Source organism: Staurois parvus, unplaced genomic scaffold, assembly GCF_062004578.1.
Source record: "Staurois parvus isolate SC_StPar_1 unplaced genomic scaffold, SC_StPar_1.0 ptg000008l, whole genome shotgun sequence".
Classification (NCBI taxonomy): domain Eukaryota; kingdom Metazoa; phylum Chordata; class Amphibia; order Anura; family Ranidae; genus Staurois; species Staurois parvus.
This window is the reverse complement of record NW_028317804.1, coordinates 573,928-597,725: the sequence shown is the minus strand read 5'-3', so window position 1 is coordinate 597,725 and position 23,798 is coordinate 573,928. Positions and strand designations below refer to the sequence as shown.

At 42.4% G+C, this 23,798-nt stretch overlaps 1 protein-coding gene across 2 annotated transcripts in view; it reads right to left on the bottom strand.

Annotated features, from left to right (window-relative positions):
- GAA (alpha glucosidase) overlaps positions 1-23,798 on the bottom strand; it is a 164,553-nt gene that overhangs the window by 61,796 nt on the left and 78,959 nt on the right. For both annotated transcript variants that reach the window (XM_089668682.1, XM_089668690.1), the window contains exons 3-6: positions 22,637-22,782; positions 20,165-20,330; positions 6,083-6,179; positions 4,356-4,475 (exon numbers count right to left, since the gene is read on the bottom strand). In XM_089668682.1, the coding sequence (XP_089524808.1) occupies positions 4,356-4,475; positions 6,083-6,179; positions 20,165-20,330; positions 22,637-22,782 (529 nt within the window). The remainder of the gene's footprint in view (positions 1-4,355; positions 4,476-6,082; positions 6,180-20,164; positions 20,331-22,636; positions 22,783-23,798) is intronic.

The following is a 23,798-nucleotide window of genomic DNA, read 5'->3' as shown; positions in this document are numbered from 1 at the left end:
GGTATATCATTATGCCTTTCAGGGAAATTTACAGATGAGACTATGAATAAACCTTTTCCCTGTAGTGCCCAGTTCTGGAACTCCTACATCACTTCCTGTTAGCAGAGTGGCTTCAGTTCTTTTAACAGAAGAGGATCTTGGTACCTGTAGTCCTAAAGCCATTACATATTTTAAACCTAAGTGGTAATCAGGGTTGCCAACCCCCCGAAATGTAAACCACTGACAGAAGACTCAAAATTTGCAAACAGCACCAATTTTTTACTGACACTTCAAAAAATTACATCAAATGGCATTTTTAAGTGCAAGCAAGCAAGTGTGTGGCCTCTGACACTATCAACTGAACTTAATGCAAACACAAAATGCCCAAAATAATCTCAGTAGTGGCCATAGTGTAGTAGTACACATTCATTCACAATATAACATATATCATGTCATGTGGCCTGTGCCAACCCAGCAGGCAAGCGGCATGGACTTTTTGAGCTATCAAACCGAACTTAGTGCACACACAAAATGCCCAAAATAATCTCGGTGGTGGCAGTATACACACATTCACAATCACAGACATGTGGCTGTGGCCTGTGGTCATAGGCAGGCCTGTAGCATGGCCTTTTTGTGCTCTCACACTAAACTAAGTGAACAAAAAAATGCCCAAAATAATCCCCTTGGCAGAGTAGTACTAGCAAACAGTGATTTCCATGGTCTGTGCGAGCAGAATAGGCTTGGGCATAGGCAGGCAGGGAAGTAGTACGGTGGCGTTTTTGTGTTCTCAAAGTCAAACTGAACTTTCATGTGCACACAAAAATGCCCAAAATACTGGTGGCAAAGTAGTAGTACTAGACTAGCAAATATACCAATTCTTTCGTTGGCCTGAGCAAGCAGAGTTCCACAGGCAAACGTGCTGGTGGAGGAAAACGAAGTTGCATGCTGATCCTACTTTTCCAAGTCTAGCTGAGAAATGCTGGCAGGCAGGAAGTGGGCGCCAGGTTTTATAGATGCAGTGCCATGTGTGCAACGATGTAACAGAAATAGCCAGTGGGCAAGTGCAGACCTGACTTGCCGCTGAAATGCGCATGTGGGCCGCAGACAGACAAATATCATCGGACATCTCCGGCACTGCACATGTCCAGTGCGAATAGTGATTTTCCTGGTGTTTTCCACAGATGCCCTATGTCCGTAAACAAACATTTACGGACAGCCCATAAATGGTTAAAATTGACTGTCTGTCCGTAAATCTACAGATGGTTGGCAACCCTGGTGTTGATTGAACTACAACTACCAGACAGCAAGGTTGCTGGGAGAGCAGTTATCCAGTATTCTACAGCAAGAAACTGGCTCAGTCTCTTGGGGCAGGATTCAGTGCTGAACACAGGGAGACTGCGATTCTCCAGAGGCAGATTGCTGGCTACTACTGTAGGACTCAGCATACAAGTTCAGCACAGCAGTGGCACCGATTGCCACATCGGGACGGTCAATATCCAGTCTTCACACAGTCATCTCTGCTTGCCACGCTGACAGGCTGCCAAGCAGTATCTCTGCACTTCTCTGTGAACAGCCAAGAGCCTGTGCAAGAACCCTGTTCCTAGGAGGCTGTGCTATCTATGGGATTGGTGAGTAGACGAATGACCACCCTCTTTCTGACAACACATTAGAGACACTGCATTCAGACACTTTTATGCCTCAGTCACCAGGAGACCTTTGCTTTGAACATATACCACAGCCTGTTATCTTCACCGAATTACCATTACTCGCTATTGTGTATAGGCCCCACCATTGCTAGCAGAAGACAATGGCATCACATCAGGAACTTTAAATATCTCAGGACTCAAGTTGCCATTTCTAGTTAAATGGACCTATTTGCATCCAAGTCATTGCTATTCAAATTAGGGTGTCTATACTCATTTATGCCAGAGTATATATTTACATAATTCTTTGCATTCCCTATTGTGGCCCAGAGGGAGCTGATTAGTCAACAAGCCATTTCTTCCCCCTCCTGCTGCTAGTGATGCAGTTACATAGTTACAACCTACCATTTGTGACTGTATAATCTGTTAATCATTGATATTTTATCAGTGTTTTGCTTTTATGCATTAACAGGGGATTTACCCCCTAAACCTTTATTCTGTGGTCCACATTTTTGAACAAGCCTAATATAGAGGTGTTACTAAAGAATTCTGTATCGCATTTTTTTTAATACTGTTGAAATATGTCTGAATCCAGAGTGTCAGAGGTGTTGGGAGGCTTGCAAGGTCAGGGCAACCACTGGGGACAAGCATTGTCAAGCGGCCCCTGAAGGGGTAGCGCTACACCAATAAAAGACTTCTAAGAAGAATTAAATTTATAATGGATAACATGTTATATCCAGGGAACTGATCCATCTGCTCTGGGGTGGTCAGTGTCCATAGTTATACAGGTAGGTTTTTTGGATCTCTGGACCAATATGTCTGCAGTTTTAAAATATTGAGCACGGTGGACATATATATAAATAATCAGTTTATATCTAATCACTCAGGGCCTGACCCTACATTTTGTAGACCGATTAGAAGAGATTTTATACTCAGATTTGAATGTACATGGCCCACTTCACTGACATTACTTTATTAACAATTGAAGAAAGGAATGCTAGAAGACAGCAGAGGGGAAAGGGCAATTCACCAGCATTTCCTGTTGTCGAGGTCATTTTCTTATACACGGTTTTCATTCACAAGTCTACTTCGGAGATCAACAGCTGGTACTGAGTACATTGGGAGACAGATCAGTTTCTGAAGCAGAGTGGGAAGGTCTTCAGGCATATGCAAAAAAATCTTGGTGAAACATCCCAAATTGTGTATATTGGCCTACGGGAATGCTCATGAGACTCGAGTGTTATAACGAGTCCTATTTATATCTGGTGAGCCTTTTATCCTGGCATCACACAAAGATATGGGAACTTTTTAAATGATGAGATGTGAGTATGATATTGTAAGGATATGCTTTTATGCTTCTGAAAGATACTGCATTATGTAGATGTTTTTCTTCCTTTAAAATGTCAATTTCTGAGCCAAGGATTAAGGAAAGTGGAGAAGTAATGAAGTGGGTCTAGGAGAAGAAGCCTATTTGAGATCCTGTGTAAGCAAGTCTATTGGGTAAAAGTGTTATCTGACTCACTTTATTTTCAGGTCAGTTCAAGATATTTTGGTGAGCCAAAATTCTCCAAGAAGACATGGAGCAGTGTGGTGGAATTTTAGGAGTTAAAATGAGAATTGTGCACTAAGGATTATTTGTCACTGACTTTATATTACTACTATATTTATATGACTTATTGGTTAAATCAGGGGTCCTCAAAACTTTTTAACAGGGGACCAGTTCAGTGACCTTCACACTGTTGGAGGGCCGGACTATAGTTTGAAAAATTATTAACAAATTCCTATGCACACCACACATATCTTAGATGTAGTGCAAAAAAACAGGAAATACAATACAATATTTAAAATGCACTGTACACTGTAATGCACTGGACACCACAATGCACTGTACACTAACGCATTTGACACCAAAATGCTCTATACACTGTAATGCACTTGACAACACAATTCACTGTACCTGGTGTGCTCTCTTCAACCTCTCCTGTTGCTCCTCTGGCTGCAGAGTGTGAAATCAGGGGGCGAGTGTTCACCAGGCTCCACTCACTGGGTCCTTGCGGTCGAGGACCCAGCAAGCAGTCTAGCTATTTCCAGTGCGGAGCCTTTCCCCCCCACCCCCCCAATTTCTTTTTTTGTTGTGGCTTCCTGGCAGGCCAGGTAAATGACTTTGGCAGGCTGTGTGGCCCGTGGTTTGAGGACTCCTGGGTTACATGGTTAGCACTTCTGCCTGGCAACACTAGGGTTGTTGGTTTAAATCCCAACCACGGCTCTACCTACTGGAGTTCGCATGTTGTCCCTGTGATTGTGTGGGTTTCCTCTGTGTACTCCAGTTTCTTCCAGCACTCCAACCATGCTCTGTAGGTTAATTGGCACCTATCTAAATTGGCCCTTGTATGTGCATGTGTGACTGAGTTGGGAACCTTAGAGTGTAAGCTCCTTGAGGACAGGGATTAATATGAATGAAAATATTATTGTGATTTTTAATTATTTTCTGCATTATTTTCACATTTATTTATTTATTTGAGCACGTTATCACAGATGTTTCACTTGTATATGAAGGATATATGATGTAATCACAATGGGGTAGATTTACTAATGCTGGAGAGTGCAAAATTTGGTGCAGTGCAGTTTTAGTAAATAAACCCCTGTGTGTATAAGCCAATGCTGATATATGTATGGTTAGTTCCACTTTAATTTCTGTAGTAGTGGGTGTACAGGTTTAAATTACATTCTTACCAATGACCTCCTGATACTGTTTAATAACAGTTTTTGGGTCAGGGCCCAAAAAGATATACATGTCCACGATGCCTCCTATGGTCCTCCAGGTCAGGGCAGGAGCTGGTTGCAATATTACATCTAAAATAGAAAAACAAATACAGTATAAAGCTGGACCTTTTTTTCCCCAATATAGTCACCTTGACACCTAGATAACAAGCTAATCAGCCTTTAAAGTTATACTAAACCCACTGCTACAATGTTTGCTTTATATCATGTTTAAATAGTATTATATTTGGATCAGGGGCAGACTGACAACTCATGGGGCCCCGGGCAATAGGGGATCATGGGGCCCCTGTGTCCTTGCCCAAACTCAAAAAAGCCTATGAAAAAGGTACCAGGGGCATCTCATGGGGCCCCCTACTGACCCCGGGCCCTCGGGCAGTGCCCGAATTTTCAAATGGTCAGTCCGCCCCTGATATCCTTCATTCCTGTAATAGGGTGCAAAAGCTGACCTAATCTCCAGCCCCTCTAATTACTTTTCTAGCAATCACTGTTCATAACAACAACAACAACAAAAAAAACCTGGCTGTGCTACCATGGTTATCTATGGCAATAATTGCACAAAAACATGAGCTTAGTCAGATGGAATTTTGGTCTCAGCAGAGTTTGATAAAAGGTAGTAGACATCATGTATTTGGATTTTCATGACAATGATATTTACCTTGCCACAAAGCTGACATGGCATGTTTATGTCTATTTATGTTTGTTTGACTGCCTTGCTGTAACAACTTAGGCCTCCTTCAAACAAGCAATGATACTCATAGTATGAATGGGACTTTTTTTCTTCTAGGTTCTGTGTGCAGACAACCCATTGAAGTCTATTAGGACACATAACTGCATGGACTCAGCTGCTTGTACTAATGTGACAGGCGTGTGGGTAAGTTTTGGGTGAAGTAGTTATGATTAGAGCCTTTATTAAGTCCTCACTCTCCCAAATGCCAACAGGAAGATCTCTCTAAAATTCACAGCAAGTCGGTGTTGTATTTGAAATTGATATCAACATGGACAAGTAAAATATTTAGGACTCCCAGCTGCCATACACTCCATCTGATTTATTTAAGAACATCTTGGGGATGTAGCATTCAATGCAAAAGAGGAAATTCAAGTCAGGAGAGGAGAGCATGCTTCCAAGAACAAGCAAAACAAAGAAAAGCATCCATAGCAGTAGTGGTGTGGTGGGATATTTTGAGTTAAAGTGTATGCATTCAAAAAATGTTTCTTGCTTTTGAATAGTGTGGGAAGTTTAGAACCCCTGTCAGGTTTTCACTGTTATTCAGAGCTCTCTTTCTGTCCTGCTGACAATGTTTCTTTTTGAGACACATTGCAATTGAAAGCTTTTCTGATTGTTAAACATGATCAAAGATTTAAAAGTGTTAGTTGACCTTTCCCGAAAAAAAAATGAAAAATGGTGAACTATTACCCTACACCCATCCTACTCACCTGTCCTGTTCCAGTTCTGAATATTTCAGTGTCCCTAGTGAAAAAAAGAGGAAAAAAGGCATGGTTTTCAAACCCCAGGACTGCTGCACTGGGCTGTGTGGGCGGTGACTGGTAAGTGAAGCATGGACTGAGTGGCTGGGTATAGGGTATTCATTCACCTTTTCATTTTTTAAATTTTATTTTAATTTTTTACCTTGTCATTGTCATTTTTTTTTTCTAACACTTTAATATTACACAATACATACCCATAGCATTACTATTGAGCAGGAATACTCCATAAGCAGAACCGTCTTTATCAAAACCCAAGTAAACTGGATGTGAACCATATAGATTAGCATCTTCCTAGAAGAAAAAGAAACACACAGGAGTTGATTTACTAAAACTTGGCATGCAATTTGCAAGTCACAGGGCATGCAAATTGCATGCCAAGTCGCATCCAGTGTGAACCAATTATTATTGTCAAAGCTTAATTGAACACAATAGAAGCCGATTGTCAACCATGCACAGCTGCACCAGATTTTGCAATCTCCAGTTTTAGTAAATCAACCCCACTTAAATTTGCTATAGTGTAGGTTAATTACTTGAGCACTGAGATGCAACTGAGATCTGAAAGCAATGTTAACAATCTTGTGGAGATTGATAAATAAAGAATAAAAGAAAAGAGAAATACTTTTTTTTTTTTTTTTTAGAGAAAATGATACTCCATGCACCTCCAATTGCTGTCTACATGATGAAAAGCCTACGACTTTGGTCACATGATTGCTAATAAATTGGAGAATTCCATCAGCATACCTGAGCCTGGTGGGGTGGCAGATTAGGGGGGACTTGACCACAATATGACCATCTTTTCGGAGGCACGGTTAATTAGTGACAAGTCTATGTTTTGTTTTTTAAACCCTGCTTTCCTGTAAAAATCTTGATGATTAGCAGCACACTGAAAAATGTTCTATTATAGAAGAGTCTAATCTTGCATTATTCAGAAATATGCACTCCACCCAACACAATTTTGTCCTAAGGGCATGTTATATCACCACCTCGCCCCCCATTTTAACCCCTAAAACTCTGTACCAGAATCTCATGCATTGCATGCAGTTGTGGTTCAACTGTCTTCAGTTGAATAGGTTGCATTCAGTGGGCACTACTGCTCTCAGATTGTGATTGGGGGATAATTTTTGGTGCAAAGCATTGTGGACACAGCATGTGTACAGCCCCATCCGCTGCCTTTGCAGCTTAAGGGCGAGTGGTTGTGGGGCAGTAAAAATATGGTTCAACCTCAGCTTATCTACTTGCTGAATGATATGTATAAGAAACATTGAACTGGGATGGATGTGCAGTTCTGTGTAAAGAATAGTAGAAGACTGATCTAGATATATAAAAAAGCTGTAAACTCTGTAGGTAGTTTTTAACTCAGAAGGATGACAGTAATTGTGATTTGTATACCACTATAGGATGATATTACTGAGATAGGGAAAAGTTTCAGGTTTTTGTCAACCTCTTGATTTTTCTGAAAGAACTCTCCCACCTCCTGAATCTGAGTCGCATGCAGGGTCTCTGACATTTTAACCTCCGATATACCTTTAGCCGATGATACTTGAAGGGAAATGTATGTCTTTTAGGTCTGTCATTTTGTTTTTCCCCACTCCATTTTATATTCCATGTTGATTAATTGTTTTGTATTATAACCAGAATGAGTTAATGAAAATATGCTCTGTCAGTTATCTGTTACAGAACTGTACTCACAATATTCTTCTATTTTATATCTTAGCTTAGCCTTGGTAGAGGAGGAGATAGTATCCAATTATTTCTTTGTATTAACAAGCACCTGTTTCTGTTATGATACAATTAAATGTCAAATATTTCTGTCCCATGAGAAAATAATTGTTTGTTACTTATAACTGATTACAATGCCTGAGAAAGATCATGTTCACAGCCTTGACAAGTATCTAGCCAGATTCTATTGTATGTAGCAGATAAGTTTTTTGAAATATTATAGACACATTCCTTATTTCTGGGAAAGTTAAATTTTGCTTCTCATCATTATTCAGGATTGACGTAAATGCTTGTATTTGTATTAAGCCAATCAATTACTGAGAATTAAGTTTTTCCCAGATACTCTGTGCCCCCCACCTTTCTTTTTTGTTATATTAATCCTCTTCCCGCTAATAAAAAATGTAGATTGATTTCACCTATCACTCTGTGCACTTGTCTATTACTTAGGTGAAGTTAGTCTTCTGGACGTCCATACCTTCAAACAGACTGATCAAGACAGATAGCCAGGGGCTAGCGACAACCTTTCAATACTAAAGGGTTGTTTTCCTTCTAAGAGAACCTCCTGATCCTTCCAGTTATATTAGACTAACATGGTATTTTTGGTAGGACTCTTTCCAGGCTAGTATACCTGGTGTTTTACATCACTCATTTTCTTCTCACATCTCATAGCCACTTTAGCAGAAATGTACTCTCTAAAGTGTGCACCAAAACGAAGACTCAGGTGGCATAGTCAAGGACTACCAATGATCTGGTGCCCCTTGACAGATTTTGGGAGATCCATAGCAACCCTTTGTTATAATCCTCAACTACTTGGTAAATACTGAGCCATACAAAATGCTACTGAATCCTTTCTTTGCTTTTTCTTGCAATAAATGACCACCCAACTCATGGGAATGAGCCAGATTCTGTACCATCATCATGTAAAACTGGAGAATCATCAGCTACTCCACAGTTTGCTCCCATTCCTTAACTTTTGCCCAACCTTCTGTCAGTATGTCCTATGTTACCGATTCCGCCCCTTACACGTTACGCCAGAGTCACGTGGCTTAATTATTTTTCTGATTATATTCTATCCTATGTAATAGCAAAGATATTGCCGGATAATTAGGCTCATGGTGGAATTTAAAAATTGCTCTGGTCTGTACAGGGTATAAAGGTTTGAGAGCTGAAGTGGTTAAAATATGTTTAACACCCTGCAGAAATACTGGCTGCAGCATGTGAAATGGACACAAGATGGCAGTGTTCTGCAGCTCAGTTACACAGACTCTGCAGTAGAGGCTTTGTTGGACTTGTAGGCTGATAGCAGGACTTCCTTGCTTAACCGCCTCCCGCCCGCCATATAAGGTAATGACGGGAGCAAGCCGGTTCTCTCTTTCTCTCAGGACGTCCTCCTATTCTAACCGCGCATGTGCGGCTCAGGCAGCGCGAAGAGCTGTGAACCTCGGACACAGCCGATCACCGATCAACAGAAAGAGCCAAAGATGTCAGCTCGGTCATGGGATCAGCTGTGTCCAGTCACAGCTGATCACATGTAAAATAGGGAAATGCCGGTTATCGGCATTTCCCTCCTCACGAGCTGTCATGCTGACAGCTCGAGAGGAGAGGAGAGCCGGTAATCAGCTTTACTCAGAGGGGACATAAACATTGATCATCAGGGCACATGGGGGGCCCCGTCTACAGAGAGACTATCCACTACCTGACCGAGGCGACGGATAGAGTGAGAGAACTCCATACCCAAATCATCTAAGTTGCAAATGACATTGCAGTTACTTTCTTCTCAGTTTAACACCCTTTGTTTTGCAAGTTACATGTGCTAAGGCCTAGATTGTCCAGCCTATCCTGCCTTGCGGTCTACTGATGATTACACTTTCAATACATCAAATCACCAGAGCCTGCTTCAATATTTGTATTAGTTGTATTAGTGCTTCACTTCCAGTCTGTCATTTGTCAAGGAATTTCTTTATCACTGTAGTTTTATTAAAGAGGAACTAACCCATAAAGAAGAGTGTTTCTGCCCCTTTCCTTAATTTCAGCCTAATTTTAGATTTCACTCTGTGTGTACTAAGGAGACACGTTCCGAATTCAACATAGTTACATATTATAGTTACATAGTTAGGTCTGCCTGAAAAAAAAACATTACTTAAAAAGGAGCAGTTCCCTTTTCTTTGTGCTCACCCCCTCTTAAGGAAATCCTGTCTTTGCATCAACAAAAGATTTAAATCCTCATGTGCACCCACTAAGGCCCAATTGAGCACTGAGAAGATTGGACATTTAAAGGGACATTTACCTATCTAAATAAATAACTTTTTTCTTTCTCAGAATTAAACCCAGCTACCAGTAACTGAGAGCCCAATGTAAGTTAACCTGCCAATTTAATTGTTTCTTTTTCTGCTCACTTGGGAAGAAACATCTCAGGGCTGGGGTTACCATTTAAATTCTGAATTGCAAGACATTCAGAATTGATTTGGGTATTAGCTGTTTCCATGCACATACTTTCTTATTGTTCTACTCTGCTTGCATTTTGATCTCAATATAACCAAAATATCAGTTCACTCTAAACTGTATGTGAGTCTATTTTATGATTGTAGCCAGAGAGTTCTTCTGGCCAAAGGTTTAAGGTGGTGTTAGCAGAGGATGGGCTTCCAAAGCAGGCTCAGGAAAGACAGAGAACCCGAAAATTACTCAACGACCTTCAAGGGGGTAGTGTTACATGTGGGGGCTTATCCAGGATATCCCTGTCCAGAGAGTTGTGAGCCTCAGGAAGAGAGCATGCAACCCACCGATGCAGGTACAGAGAGTCCTGGAAGGGGTGTACCTGAGCCCTCTACTTCGACTGATGTTGCTGAAGGAATATCTGCCACCAGTTTGACTGAACTAAGGAAGTTCATCGAGACCCTGTTGAAAAGCTCTACTTTAAATCACCAGTTGTAACTATCGAAGATTGGGATGCTCCACTGGTAAGACACCCACTAGACTTGAAGATGATGACTTTGACACTTGGATTGATCAAGCTATAGACGCCATAGAAAAATGGGAGGTAGCTGATGCTGTAAAGAGGCAGAGAGTAGTAAAGAGCTTATGAACGCCTGCTTCCAACATTGTGCGGAACCTAAAACAAGACAAGCTGGGCTGTACTGCACACGAGTACCTTGAGGCTTTATGGAGTAGTATTTGGGCGAATTGAGAACTGTACAAAGCTGACATACTTGTTTGAACACACATATCAGCAGGAAGGAGAGAATCTGTCCAACATAGTGTAAAGGCTGGACAAGGCCCTTTGGGCCTAAGTGCAGAAAAGGGCGCAACTGCTAGACCCATTTGTACAGAAGCTCAGGGTCATTTATTTTTGTGGCTCAGTGACTGTTAAAACTCAAAACTGTTAAAGACTATATGAGAAGAAGAGACCATAAGGGCAGCCAAAACCCGAAAGGCAAAAGTCCTGAGTGGAACTATGCCAAGGGCCTCGTCCTGTCTCACTCAAGCTATCTTGATTGCAGACGGAGTGCCTGACATTATTATATTATACAGTATTTATATAGCGCTAAAAGGTTTGCTCAGCGCTGTACATTAAAGTGTGGGACAGAACATGAGACAATACAGTAATAAAACAAAACACGAGGGGGTTAAGGGCCCTGCTCTTTGGAGCTTACAATCTAGGAGACACGCAGATTATAGCTCAAATAGACAATACAGTACAGACTATCGCAGCTAGCTCAAGGACAAACCATGATTCCACAGTCCTTTTGTGAAGTCCAAAAGACAGTAGGGCAAATCATGGAGCCCCATGTTGCGATGCAGAAGGCCATGTCAGAAATGGAACACACTGTGATAGCAATGTCTGTGGATAAGGCAGAATCTGGCACCAGGTCTATCCAGTGCTGCTACCAGTGTGAAGAACCGGGACACTTTCGGGCGCAATGTCCACAAAATGAGTCAAACTGCAGATCTCACAGCTGAAGTAGTAAAAGCCTTGAATAAGCTGTTCTACCCAAAAGTAGATGAGGAACTTCAGGGGGCCTCAGTAAAGAAGCCAACTGAGGACCCTAAGAAAACCACAAGTTCTCTTCACAAGGAATACAGACATTAGAGACTAAAACCACTCAGACACCCACCGTTAGTTGTCCCTTAGAACCAATTCCGCTCCCAACTCCATTGACTAGCTTTCAGTGGCAGGGAATCAATACACATCACCCCAGGAACCCGGGAAAGAAACCTTCCAAGAAACCGCTAACTCAACCTGGAAAAGCTCGAATTAGAAGTGCAAAGCCTCAGCCAGAAAGACTCCCAGATGAACTAATATCCCACCAACTGTGGTTCCCATTCAAGTGGAGGGAGTGTACACCAAAGCTTTGCCGGATACTGGGGCCTAAGAGACCCTGCTATATGGAGACTTTTGCAACAAACACTTGAAACATATACCTCTACGGAAGCTAGAAAAGCTAGATATTTGGAGGATTGGGGCACAGAAGTGTCCATATGACGGCTACATACTGTACCTGTTCGCCTAGCCTTCAGCCCAACCCTCACAGGGAAAGCGGAGACCTTTGACACTCTGGCAGTAGTTTGTCCCAGGCCTCCTGGGATAGAACAGTGCTCTCTGCTCATTGGGACTAACACAAACCTGTTTTTCAGGCTATTCACTCCACTGGCCGAGCAGAATACTGTACCCATTGAGAGTATCTGCTCGCAGGTACGTCAAAACTATCAGCGGGTGTTTCAAGAGCGAAGGGCTCCTGAAGAGTAAGTGGGGAAAGTTCGGAAGAATGAACCTGAAGAGAAAGTACTCCAGCCAGGGATGGTTAATGTTTGAGAAGTCAGATTGACCTGTGATCAACTAGGGCCCTTTTTCTGTTCTTGAAACGGATGACACAAGAGGGACAGAATGAGAGGAAAGTGATTACCACAAAAGCTTTGCAGCACAGTAGGGGCAATGTCCTTGTTAGGGTCTGCAACAACACCACAGTCCCCATCACCCTCAAAACCTGTTAGGGCAAGTGAATGTAGCCATCCCAGTCAGTACACCTGAGTAACCTGATGACCATATCAGAGGAGGTTTGGCCTTCAGGATTCCCCTTTGTCGGAGGAATGGAAACAGAGGGCAAAAGATGATTGACAAGTTGGCAGAGGGTGTTCGCTAAGAACAATTATGATGTTGGGTGCACTAAAAGTACCCAGCATCAAATTCGACTTAGTGAAGGTAAGCCTTTCCGGGAACAAACCAGACGAGTTCCTCTTGGGGACTTAGAAAAACTTAGAGAGTAGCTGGCAAAGTTGAAAATAGCTGGGATCATTTGGGAGTCTAGGAGCTCTTATGCTTTCCCTATTGTAATTGTTCTAGTGTGAAAGAATGGCACTCTTCGGGTGTGTATTGAATATAGGACTTTAAACAAACAGACTATCCCAGATCAATACACCACCCCAGGAATTGAGGATGCATTGCCATGTCTGTCGGGAGCCAAATGGTGTAGAGTGGATACTACCAAATCCACATGCATCCTAAAAACAGGAATAAGACTGCCTTTATCAGTTGATTGGGATTTTTTGAATTCAACCATATTCCTCAGGGCCTATCTGGGGTGCTCACCACTTTCCAGAGATTGATGGAGTGCATGGTGGGGGTATATAATTCTGATTGAAATCCTAGTCTACCTTGATGACATAATTGTGTTCGGAAGACTTTTTCAAGAGCGGCTGGAAAAGATGCCCCATGGCTTCATGAGGAAGGCCTGAAACTGTCCCTAGAGAAGTGCCAATTTTGCTGGAATTTTGTCACCTATCTGGGGCATGTAGTCTCAGCAGAGGATGTGGCTACCAACCCCAGCAAGATTGAGGCTGTCACCACTTGGCCCTAACCTAACAATGTCACTGAAATGAGATCATTCATGGGATTCTGCTAATATTACTGTTAGTTTGTTGAGGGGTTTGGCAAAACCGCTGCACCCCTCAAAGACCTTCTGAAGAATATGGAAAGAGAGGCCAGTTGGCCGGGTAGGGCCCCTCCACCAAAAAGGCTACAGAGGTCTTGTGAACCTATCCGTGGACAGTGGACCCATTAGTGTGAGCAGGCTTTCATCAAGCTCAAGCAATGTTCGATGTAGGCCCCGGTGCTGGCTTATGCAGACCCTTCCAAGCCCTATGAACTCCATGTGGATACCAATTGAGGGGGTCTTGGGTCCATGCTGTATCAGGAACATGCTGGATTACTATGACCCATGGCATTCGTAATCCATAGGCCCATAGCATTTTCCCTGCTGAAAGAAGCCACCTGACCCACAAGCTGGAGTTCCTTGCCTTAAAATAAGCCATGGTGGATAAGCTTAAGGATTATCTGTATGGGGCAGAGTTCCTGGTGAAGACTGACAAAAGCCCGCTGATTTATATGCTCACAACAGCCAAGTTGGATGCTATAAAGAGTGAGATTGCTTATTAAAAATCTAAACAGGCCTCCTAGTCAGTGGGGCAGAGAAAAACTGTGTGTCACATACCTGATGGAAGACTGAATTGACGAGGTCGGTCTCACTTGTGTCACTAGCCCTGACCCCGCTGAAGTTGGAACAGGGAGAGTCTAGGGACCAGGAGGACAAGAGCGCCAGTGGTTGTTGCTTGCGGCTCTTGCAGGTGATGACCTTGGTAGGCAGAGTATCCTCTGATTTGGGCACCGTAGAAATAGACCAGGTAGGTTCTGTGGATTACCAGATGTGCAGCAGAGCAAGGTAGGTAGCCAGGACACAGGACTGGAGCAGAGTCAAGGATAGCCGGGGTCATAAACAGTCGGGCAGCGTGGTACAGAATCAGAAGGAGAAGCCAAAGTCAGGAGCAGAGCCAAAGTCAGGAACCAGGAGCAGGAGAGTCATCGGAATCAGGTTAGGAACAAGTCGGGTCAGCAACAAAGGAATCATACGGAACTAGCAGGACGCGGGGGGACTGAAGACCAGTCAGCACTGAACCTGAGCAGAGGCACTCTTTAAATGGGCCGTCTGGCGCCAATCTTCGCCGTGCGTGTGCACGATCTTGCATTCCTGCGCGCATGCGTGCAACCGGCAATACTCCTGAGGGAATGCCTGTGCACATGCGTGTTCCCGATCGCGATTTTCCTTGCCGGAAATCCCTTACACTGTGCTATGATTCCAAGGTGAAATTACAAGATTTTCAGTCAGGGGATCGAGTGCTAAGAAACCTTGGGGTTTCAGGGAAGCACAGAATTGCAGTCCACTGGAAGTCACAGCCCTATGTCATCTGCTGAAAAGTACCATATTTGCCTGTCTACCAAATCCAGAAAGGCCCAGTGAAATCATGGCATCAGAAGCACTTGTTTCCTCTATTGGATGCTGTGTCCCAGTGCCAACAGATAATCCTCCAGTTGTAGGGACTCGACCATGCAGGCCTCCCCATTCTATCCTTACCCCAGAAGAGGATGGTACTGAGGACGAAAGGGGAGAAGAAGTAGGAATAGGTTGGCGATCAATCTTTTCCAACATTAGAGATGACCTTCTGGCATCATCCCCTAATTCAAGTCTATCATTCCCTCCAGCAGGATTGAACTCAGATGTTCCTATCCTCCTTGAGCCAGGCCCTGCAGGATTTGCCGAGTCAACTCTTCAATTAGACCCTGACCTTAGAGACTTTATACTTTCTGAGATAGAAATAGACTTGTCAGGATGTTCTGAAGTGGAGCCTGTGATTAGTGAAGACACTTGGCTGGTGAAGGGGTAGGAGGAAAGAACCACAGGAGCAGGAGATGTTACCTCCCAAGTGGAACCAAGAGAAAGCAGAGACATAAGTCCACCCAAGAGACTGACCTATGACATTCTGGGTAAGAACTGAGAGGAAACATTCCATGCAAGCCAAAGAATTTTAGAAGGTCCTGTGTATAGCATAATGGAGAGCTTTTAAGAGTCTATACGCCCTCGTGCTGACACCATCCAAGAGGAGGTCTTCAGAACTATGAGCCTACCTCAAAGTCAGACAGAGTCTCCTAATCCTTGGTGGGAGTCCTTTTTGCAAAATTGGTTCATAATGAGTATTTACCAATTGTTGTTCCTCCTGACTAAAAGAGTTATATTCATGCCAATTGTATATATTTTCTATCAAATGTTGTTAGTTTGATGTTCTTTTTGGACCAAAGACTTTAAGTGGGGGCAATGTGTAACACCCTGTTAAATGGACACAAGATGGCAGTGTCCTGTCACTCAGTTATACAGACTTTGTTGAAGAAAAGCTTTGTTGCACTTGTAGGCTGATAGCAGGACTTCCTTGTTTAATAATGAGCTAACAAACTACATTTCCCAGAACAGCTAGATAATGGGCGGGGTCAGATAAATACAGAAGCCTGGGAACCAGAGGACAAGATGTGAAAGGTGAGAGCTGAAGAGTGGGTGTGAGGGGAAAGCTGTGTTGGACATCGAAGGGCTGGGCTAGGCCGCAGAGAGTGAAGGAGTGAGGAGGAATTGCTGAACACCGACAAGCTGGACTGACAATCCTGCAAGCAGACGGACCAGAGTGCTGTCATCTGGAGTGATCTGGGATGGAGGAATCAAGAGAACAAGGGGGGCATCTACAGAAAGACTATCCACTACCTGACCGAGGCCACGGATTGGGTGAGAGCTCCATACCAAAATTATCTAAGTTGCAGATAACATTGCGAAGTTCAGTTACTTTCCTCTCAGTTTAACATCCTTTATTTCACAAGTTACATATGCTAAGGCTTAGATTGTCCGGCCTAATCAGCCTTGTGGCCTACTAACCATTACACTTTCAACACATCAAATCGCCAGAGCCTGCTGCAATATCAGCACCCTGTGGGTCAAGTTGTAATAGTGCTTCAGTTCCAGCCTGTGTCATTCGTAAAGGAAATTCTTTATCACTGTAGTTTGCTGCCCTTTTAAAGAGGAACTAACCCCTACAAAAGTGTTTGTCCCTTTCATTAATTTCATCCTAATTTTAGATTTCACTCTGTGTGTACTAAGGAGACCACATCCAAATTCATCATCACTTAAAGGAGCAGCTCCCTTTTCTTTGTGTTCACCCTCACTTAAGGAAATCCTACCTTTGCATCAACAAAAATTTAAATCTACATGTACACCAACTAGGGACCCTTCGAGCATGCAGAAGATTAGACACTGCAGTTTAAAGGGACATTGACCTATCTAAAAAAAAAAGAAAAAAAAGAGCTTTTTTTTCTCAGAAATTAAACCCAGCCTCCAGTACCTGAGAGCCCAATGTGAATTAGCTTGCCAATTTAATTGTTTCACCTTCTGCTCATTTAGGAAGAAACATCTCAGGGCTCGGGTTACCATTTAGATTCTGAATTTCAGGACATCTAGAATTGATTTGAAAAGTATTAACTGTTATCCCATGCACATACTTTCTTGTTGTTCTACTGTGCTTGCATTTTGACCACAGTATAACCAAAATATCAGTTCACTCTAAACTGTTTGTGAGTCTATTTTAGGATTGCAGCCAGAGGTTTTTTCTGGCCAAAGTTCTAAGGTGGTGTCTGGAGACAGTAAAAAACAAACAGTCCTTGAGCTTTTTTTTTTTTTTTTAATTAGGGGTATTGAACTTGGATGCGGTTGAGGGGTGTACATCCCGTAGCCCAAGGAAACTGCAACTGAGGACAACTCCTTAGCAACTATGTACAAATATCTATACTGTGTAACACCTTGCTATAATGCAATTTGCAGGTTGTTAAGAGAAAAACAAGATGGCAGTGTCCTGCAATCAGTGGCACTTATTTTCTGTGGAACAGCCCCATAGACCTTGAATGCTGAACCACAGGACTTTGCTGGGGAGCAGTGTATAAGAGGACTACATTTCCCAAAGGAGCTGGCTTGTGGGCGGGGGCATTTATATACAGAAATACGGGAGACTAGACAAGAAGTGAGAAAGGAGAGAACTGGAGAGCAGAAGTGGAGAGAGAGAGTTGTGCTATCTACCGGAGTACTGGACCAGGCTGCAGAGCTAGGAAAGAGGCAAGGAGGAGCCGCTGACCGCTAGCCTTGCTACCCTTGTTACCCTGTTCAGTGAAACATTCTGCCAGCAGGTGACCTGGAGTGCGGAAATTAAAGAACTCTTTCCTATCTCAGATTTAAACCTTGCCATCAGATCCTGAGAGCCTAATGTGAGCTAGTTCAACATTTTGATAGTTTCCTTGCTCACTGGGGACTAGAAACACTTCAGGTTTGTTTGCTTAGAGTTGTTAGGAGTGGTAATTGCCATTACGTACACATATTCCACTTTATCCTGTTTGACCAAGCTTACAGTCAAGTTTAATATAAAATCATATCAGTTCACTGTATTCTGTGTGTGAGTCTATTTTCTGGTGATAATTTACTCTGGTCAGAAGAGTACTGTGGTGTCAGCAGGGGTTTTGCTTTCAGAGAGGGGTCCAAAGTGACAGGGAGCCTGATAATAACTCAGCAACTCCTAAGGGGGTAGCGCTACAATAGCAAAAAGGGTTTCTTCCTGGAGAACTCTTCAGCCTCTCCCGATGTACCACCCAGACACCAGATGAATCCTTTTCTCATCCAGCTGTACAGAGTAAATCCCTGGGCAAGAGGTCCCAGAATCTGTCTCTGCAAATCAAAAGTCCCAAATGGGGGCTTGTTAGGTTTTCCACCCAGATGCCCTTTCCCCTTATCCGGCTCAGGGGGTGTAGAACTACTCACTCTTCCTCTCCTATGAGCCTGTTGGGTTTAAATTCAGATCTTTAAAATATTTTTTCCACATTTTACAGACATAAATACAAAAACAACAAACACCAGCCTAGCAGGGCGAAACAAAATCCGAAAGTAAAAATATAAATAAAAACCCTGGGGAGGGAAGGGGAGGGTTAGGAGAGAGAGAGGGAAGAGGGATGGCCTAATAGCCCAAAAGGGAAAGAAGCGTGATCAACATATAAAGACAAAAATCAAAAGTCAGGATACATATACTCTAACCATTTAAACCATATTGCTTCAAATTTCCACATAGGAGTTCCTAAAATATGTTTTTCATAAAGAATATATTTATTAAGCTCGGTTATCCATTCACAGAGAGAAAGGGGCTGAGGAGAGGTCCACCTGAGTACAATTAATCTGAGGGCTATAAATAACACTCTCAAAACAGTAAGCCATAGATTCTGATCAGTTATGGATAAATCTACGTGGCCAAGTAAACCAATGGGTTAATCCCTAAAATTCCATTAAGGGTCTCTACCACCTCAACCCAATACCTTCTCAATTTGTACGCTTGTTGGGTTGGTAGCTGCCTTCAGCTGGGCTGGCTCCTTCCCTGCTGCACAGGTAATCCTCTCTCAGGGGACTGCCGAGGATGAGAGATCCTCCTTTAGGTTTAAGCCTGGAGGTAGGCCCCTTCCCACTGGGCCCCTCCCAGGCTCCTGCATCCCAGTCTCTCACTTCATCTTCCACCCAAACTTTCCTGCTCCTGAGCAGGTTCAGTCATGTTTGAGGACTGTCCTGACCCCATGCCAAGCCTCCTTCCTGGGAATTGATCAGGATCCCTTAAGTATGCAGATCAGCCCCTCCTCACCCCCACCCACTGCCTTCTAGAAACTTCTCAATTCTCTAAAGTAGGGAGAGGTATCAGAGAACTGATCTGCAGAGCCCTCAACCCTGACCCAAGATGACCTGACTGAAGCACACCCAGGCTGACTCATGCCCAGGCTTCTATTCAGCCTCTAAAAAAAATAATTAGCTCCCCCTGGCTATCTAGAGGTGCTACACAGGGAACCCGAAAATTACTCAGCAGCCCTCAAGGCGGTAGTGCTACATATGTGACATCAAGCAACTCAAGATATGAAAGTCACAAAGCCTGTGACAGTGAAAGAAGCTCACAGTGTGTGGTGAAATCAGAATAAACAATTTCAGTACAGGAGAGGAGCTTTTAGAACTGTGAATGACTAAAGCTAATTCTGTAATTCGGCTTTACTTGAAGGAGTGGTGTGGAAAATGTATCTCAAATGACCACATTTCTAACTATGAATATGGTTTTAGTTCAAGACAGTATATTCATTCCAAAATCAAATGTTAAAAGCAACCAAAATTTTGAAGTACTTTTGAACATTTGTCATGTCAGCGAATGTCCTGAGAAATTGTATACATAAATCTAATAGTGTATGGCCTGCTTAACAGCAATAGAGGGGATCATCATTTCTCCTATAGAAAAGTCAGGAAATCATCCTTTATAGTGTATGTGTCAAGCTGGATAAATCTACTGTTCTTGAGACTATTGTGCACAGTTTCTGTAGTGCTATATACAATTTTACAGTATGTTATTGTAGCATTTGGTTTTGTCACCATTTTAATAATAATTTCCTGGTATGCTTTGTTTTCTTTAGTTCTCTTTATTTTCATCTTTAAGACGGGGTCAGAAACAACTGCTTCTGAAGGCTGTGCAGAAATTAATAACAATATTGGTATTTAATAATAGCAGCCTAAGTATTTCAACAGTTTTTTTTCTAAATATATTCTGTACAAAATAAATGAATATATATATATATATATATATATATATATAATTAACATATTTGCTATCATATATTACTTCCTTCACCTTACCCGTGGTATCAGGTCTCTGTTCCAGAATGTGAGTTTTTTCCAGTTGAGGTCTAAGTTAATGGAAGTGAGATGTTCCCCAAGGCCATATATATAGGAAGATGGAAGAGATGTGGACATTTGTATGAATTGATCAGCAAAGATTATTGGGGCAGCGTTGGTATCCACCCTATAATAAAAACATATAAATTCATTTACATAATTAATCTCTATTTTGTTTCCTAAATATCACTAAAACAGCCCTGTGAATGATGATGGCACTATTAAAGATGATTAATATGTATTATTTACTTATTTCCTTGCTTGAATATTTCCAGAGTGAATATTTTACTAACTGACTGGCCTCAACCTTTTAGAAACTCAATGTCTCCAATTATAAAAATATGAGAAAAGGATCTTGTCCCAGCTGCTGATCCAGCTACACCCCCCCCTCCCCATCATAGCACCCAAGGCAGGAAGCTTTGCCGCCTCTGCATTCTGCAGTGGACCAGCCCTGGTTATACCTTCCTCCTGCTTGGACCCTTCTTTCTCCCTGTGCTGCTATTTTCAGTACTGCACTCTATAGTGGTGCTTCTCCCTGGCAGCCGCAGCCATGATAGCTTCTTCCTACTAGCCAGAGAGTGCAGGGCATCAGGCGGGGGCCTGGTAGGAAGAAGCGAACATGGCTGCGGCTGATGGGGAAGATCCTTCGCCATCCTCAGGGTGGAGGTGGAGCACCTCTTCTTAGGGTTCTAACCAGGCTGGTAAAGTCACTGGAGAGCAGGGGTGGACTGACCATTTGGAAACTCGGGCACTGCCCGAGGGCCCAGGGTCAGTAGGGGGCCCCATGAGATGCCCCTGGTACCTTTTTCATAGGCTTTTTTGAGTTTGGGCAAGTACACAGTGGCCCCATGATCCCCTATTGCCTGGGGGCCTCATGAGTTGTCAGTCCGCCCCTGCTGGAGAGTGCATGACATAGACCTCATGGTTAAGATATACATGTTACTGGACCAAGTAACTTTCTGGTGAGTGCGAAGTGGTGAAGGACGTTGCACTGGATAAAGAGCACTTGGTGGGATTGAACACTGTTTATCGTGATTGGCACCATAAGCATACAGATATATACTGGAAGGACTATACTGTTTAATATTCCATTGTTGGTTACACTGACACATATGGATATAATTTATCTTCTTTTATTCATTGATTTTCTACACTATTCACTTTGATAGCTTCTTTATGTGCTGCACTGTTTTTCATTTACTTTGGTATTGAGATTTTGTCACTTTCTTTTTGTACTAGCTGCTTCCATCTCTGCAGCGCTCACCGTTTATCTTTGAATATTATCTTACATCTGCTTTATTTCTACAGCTGGCCATACACTAGTAGAATTTCATGCAAACATTTCCATTTTCAGAACAATTGTTAAATTTTCTAATAGGGTCAAATCGAACTTAGTTTTCGACTGTAGTGATCAAAGTATCTGAAGGAGCAGGGATAGAATTTTTCTCTTTAAATTAAATTCTAACTTTGAATGTGGTTTTCATTTGGGAAACATTGTATGAAAATTGCACATATTTTAACACTATATTTAAAATGATCCCCTCCCCCTCTTGCTACCTATTATGTCTAATCTGTGTGTAGTGCTACTGCTGTAGGAGACACAGGAATACTGTCCAGGTCCTAACCAAATACTTTGCCCCACAGCCAGGCACATAGGCTCATTCACTGGTTTCTCCGATAATTAATCTAGGGGTGTTGTTTTTTTTTGTTTTTATTTTTTTGAAGAATTGGGATAAGGATGAGGGAGATAACTGGGATACTCCAGAATAGGACCTATGTACATTGAGGACTTTGTCTGATCTTCAGGACAAGCTGCATTGGAGCTCTTGTTTGAAACAAACAGTGGACTTCAGCCTAAGACAGTAGCAACAAGTAGTAGCAATAAAATCAGTAACTTCTTTATAGCACCAGAGCAGTGTCCCTTTAAGTAGTAGTGGGCAGGTGGACAAAGCTCTTCGAAATATCAGCTGGTGTTCCCTTTGCTAGACCTGCAGTTGACTTCCTAGCACCAGAGGGGGTTAAACAGCATTATAATGTACCTAAAAGTAATCTGCATCTTGAACATCTAATTTCTAAATTGTTATAAAATCTTAAAGGGCAAGACATGTTTACCTATTTAACAATGAACCATGAATTTTGGGATACAAGAGGGTATGATACTATGATACTCTGATTTGAAGGTACTCATACCTTCAAATCAGACTGGGGTTCAGGTTCACAGGGAATCTACTGGGTTGACTCAGTTTGCAAATCCCAAACTTTTTACCGAAAACGTAACAAGTTCAACTACAAAAATATAGAACAACCCATAATGCAGTGCAAAGCCAATGCCGACAGTCAGCTGAGTCACAAATGCCAATAATCTTTGTTTTTTTTTAATGATAAAGTATAATGTTAAAGTATAAAGTTCCATTTCTCACATTCAATACTCACAGAACATTTCCATTGCACTTCCTGCTGACTCTGAAGCCAAAGGATTCACTAGTGAACTGGACATCATACTGGACAGGGTCTGCTTTTTGGTTGATCTTTGGTGTCTCTATAGGAACTTCATATCTCTTTTCAGTTGTGTCTTTTATCTGTGTGTGTTGGACAGAACAAGAGAGATACGCTGTAAAGATTGAAAAAACAGCAGTGCAAATACTGTAGGCCTCATCCACATAATGAGAATATTGGACAAATGATCATCGTGTTTTTTTTTTTTTACATGTTAGTCGCATATAGAAAATGGAAAGGTTATTAAAGTTATGAAAATTCTTGTATGACAGAATACAGCTTTAAAAGTGGTGTAATGTATTCAGGGGCAGACTGACCATTTGGAAACTTGGGCATTGCCCGAGGGCCCGGGGTCAGTAGGGGGCCCCATGAGATGCCCCTGGTACCTTTTTCATAGGCTTTTTTGAGTTTGGGCAAGGACACAGGGGCCCCATGATCCCCTATTGCCCGGGGGCCCCATGAGTTGTCAGTCCGCCCCTAAATGTATTGTATTGTAATTAGGGATGCACCAATACCGATACTGGTATCGGTGCAGATACCGAGCATTTTCCTGAGTACCCATGAAGATGCTAATAATACCTCAAGGTTGTAATCACTTATTAGAGAACAAAGTGAATAAGTGCGGTATCAAAACTGCCAAAAAAACTGTTCAAATTGAATGCCATTCTTTGCGGTGCAATTTGCGTCCATACATCTTCCATTGATGCAAGTCGCACCGCAAAAGTATTGGTACTCTGTATCGGTGCATACTAGACCGAAAGTATCAGTACTTGTACTCACCGATAAAAAAAAGGGCATCCCTACTTGTAATGTATTCTTTCGTTTCTGAGCATGCATGTTCTTGGTCTTCCTATTTTGTTTGGACAAATACTGTACTAATTAAGTGAAAATTGTACATTGTTATCATACAAGAAAAATTTTCATGTTTGTCCCTTCTAATAATTTTGCATGAACTGTAGTAATCAGCCTTTGAAAGTTGTGTAATAACGATCAGATTATCAGAAGCGGTATTTTTCATCCAATTTTCTGATCGTGTGTACTAGGCTCAAGTATTTAGCCCTGGTGTAAGAGACACAGGTGTGGGAGTATAGGTGGAAGG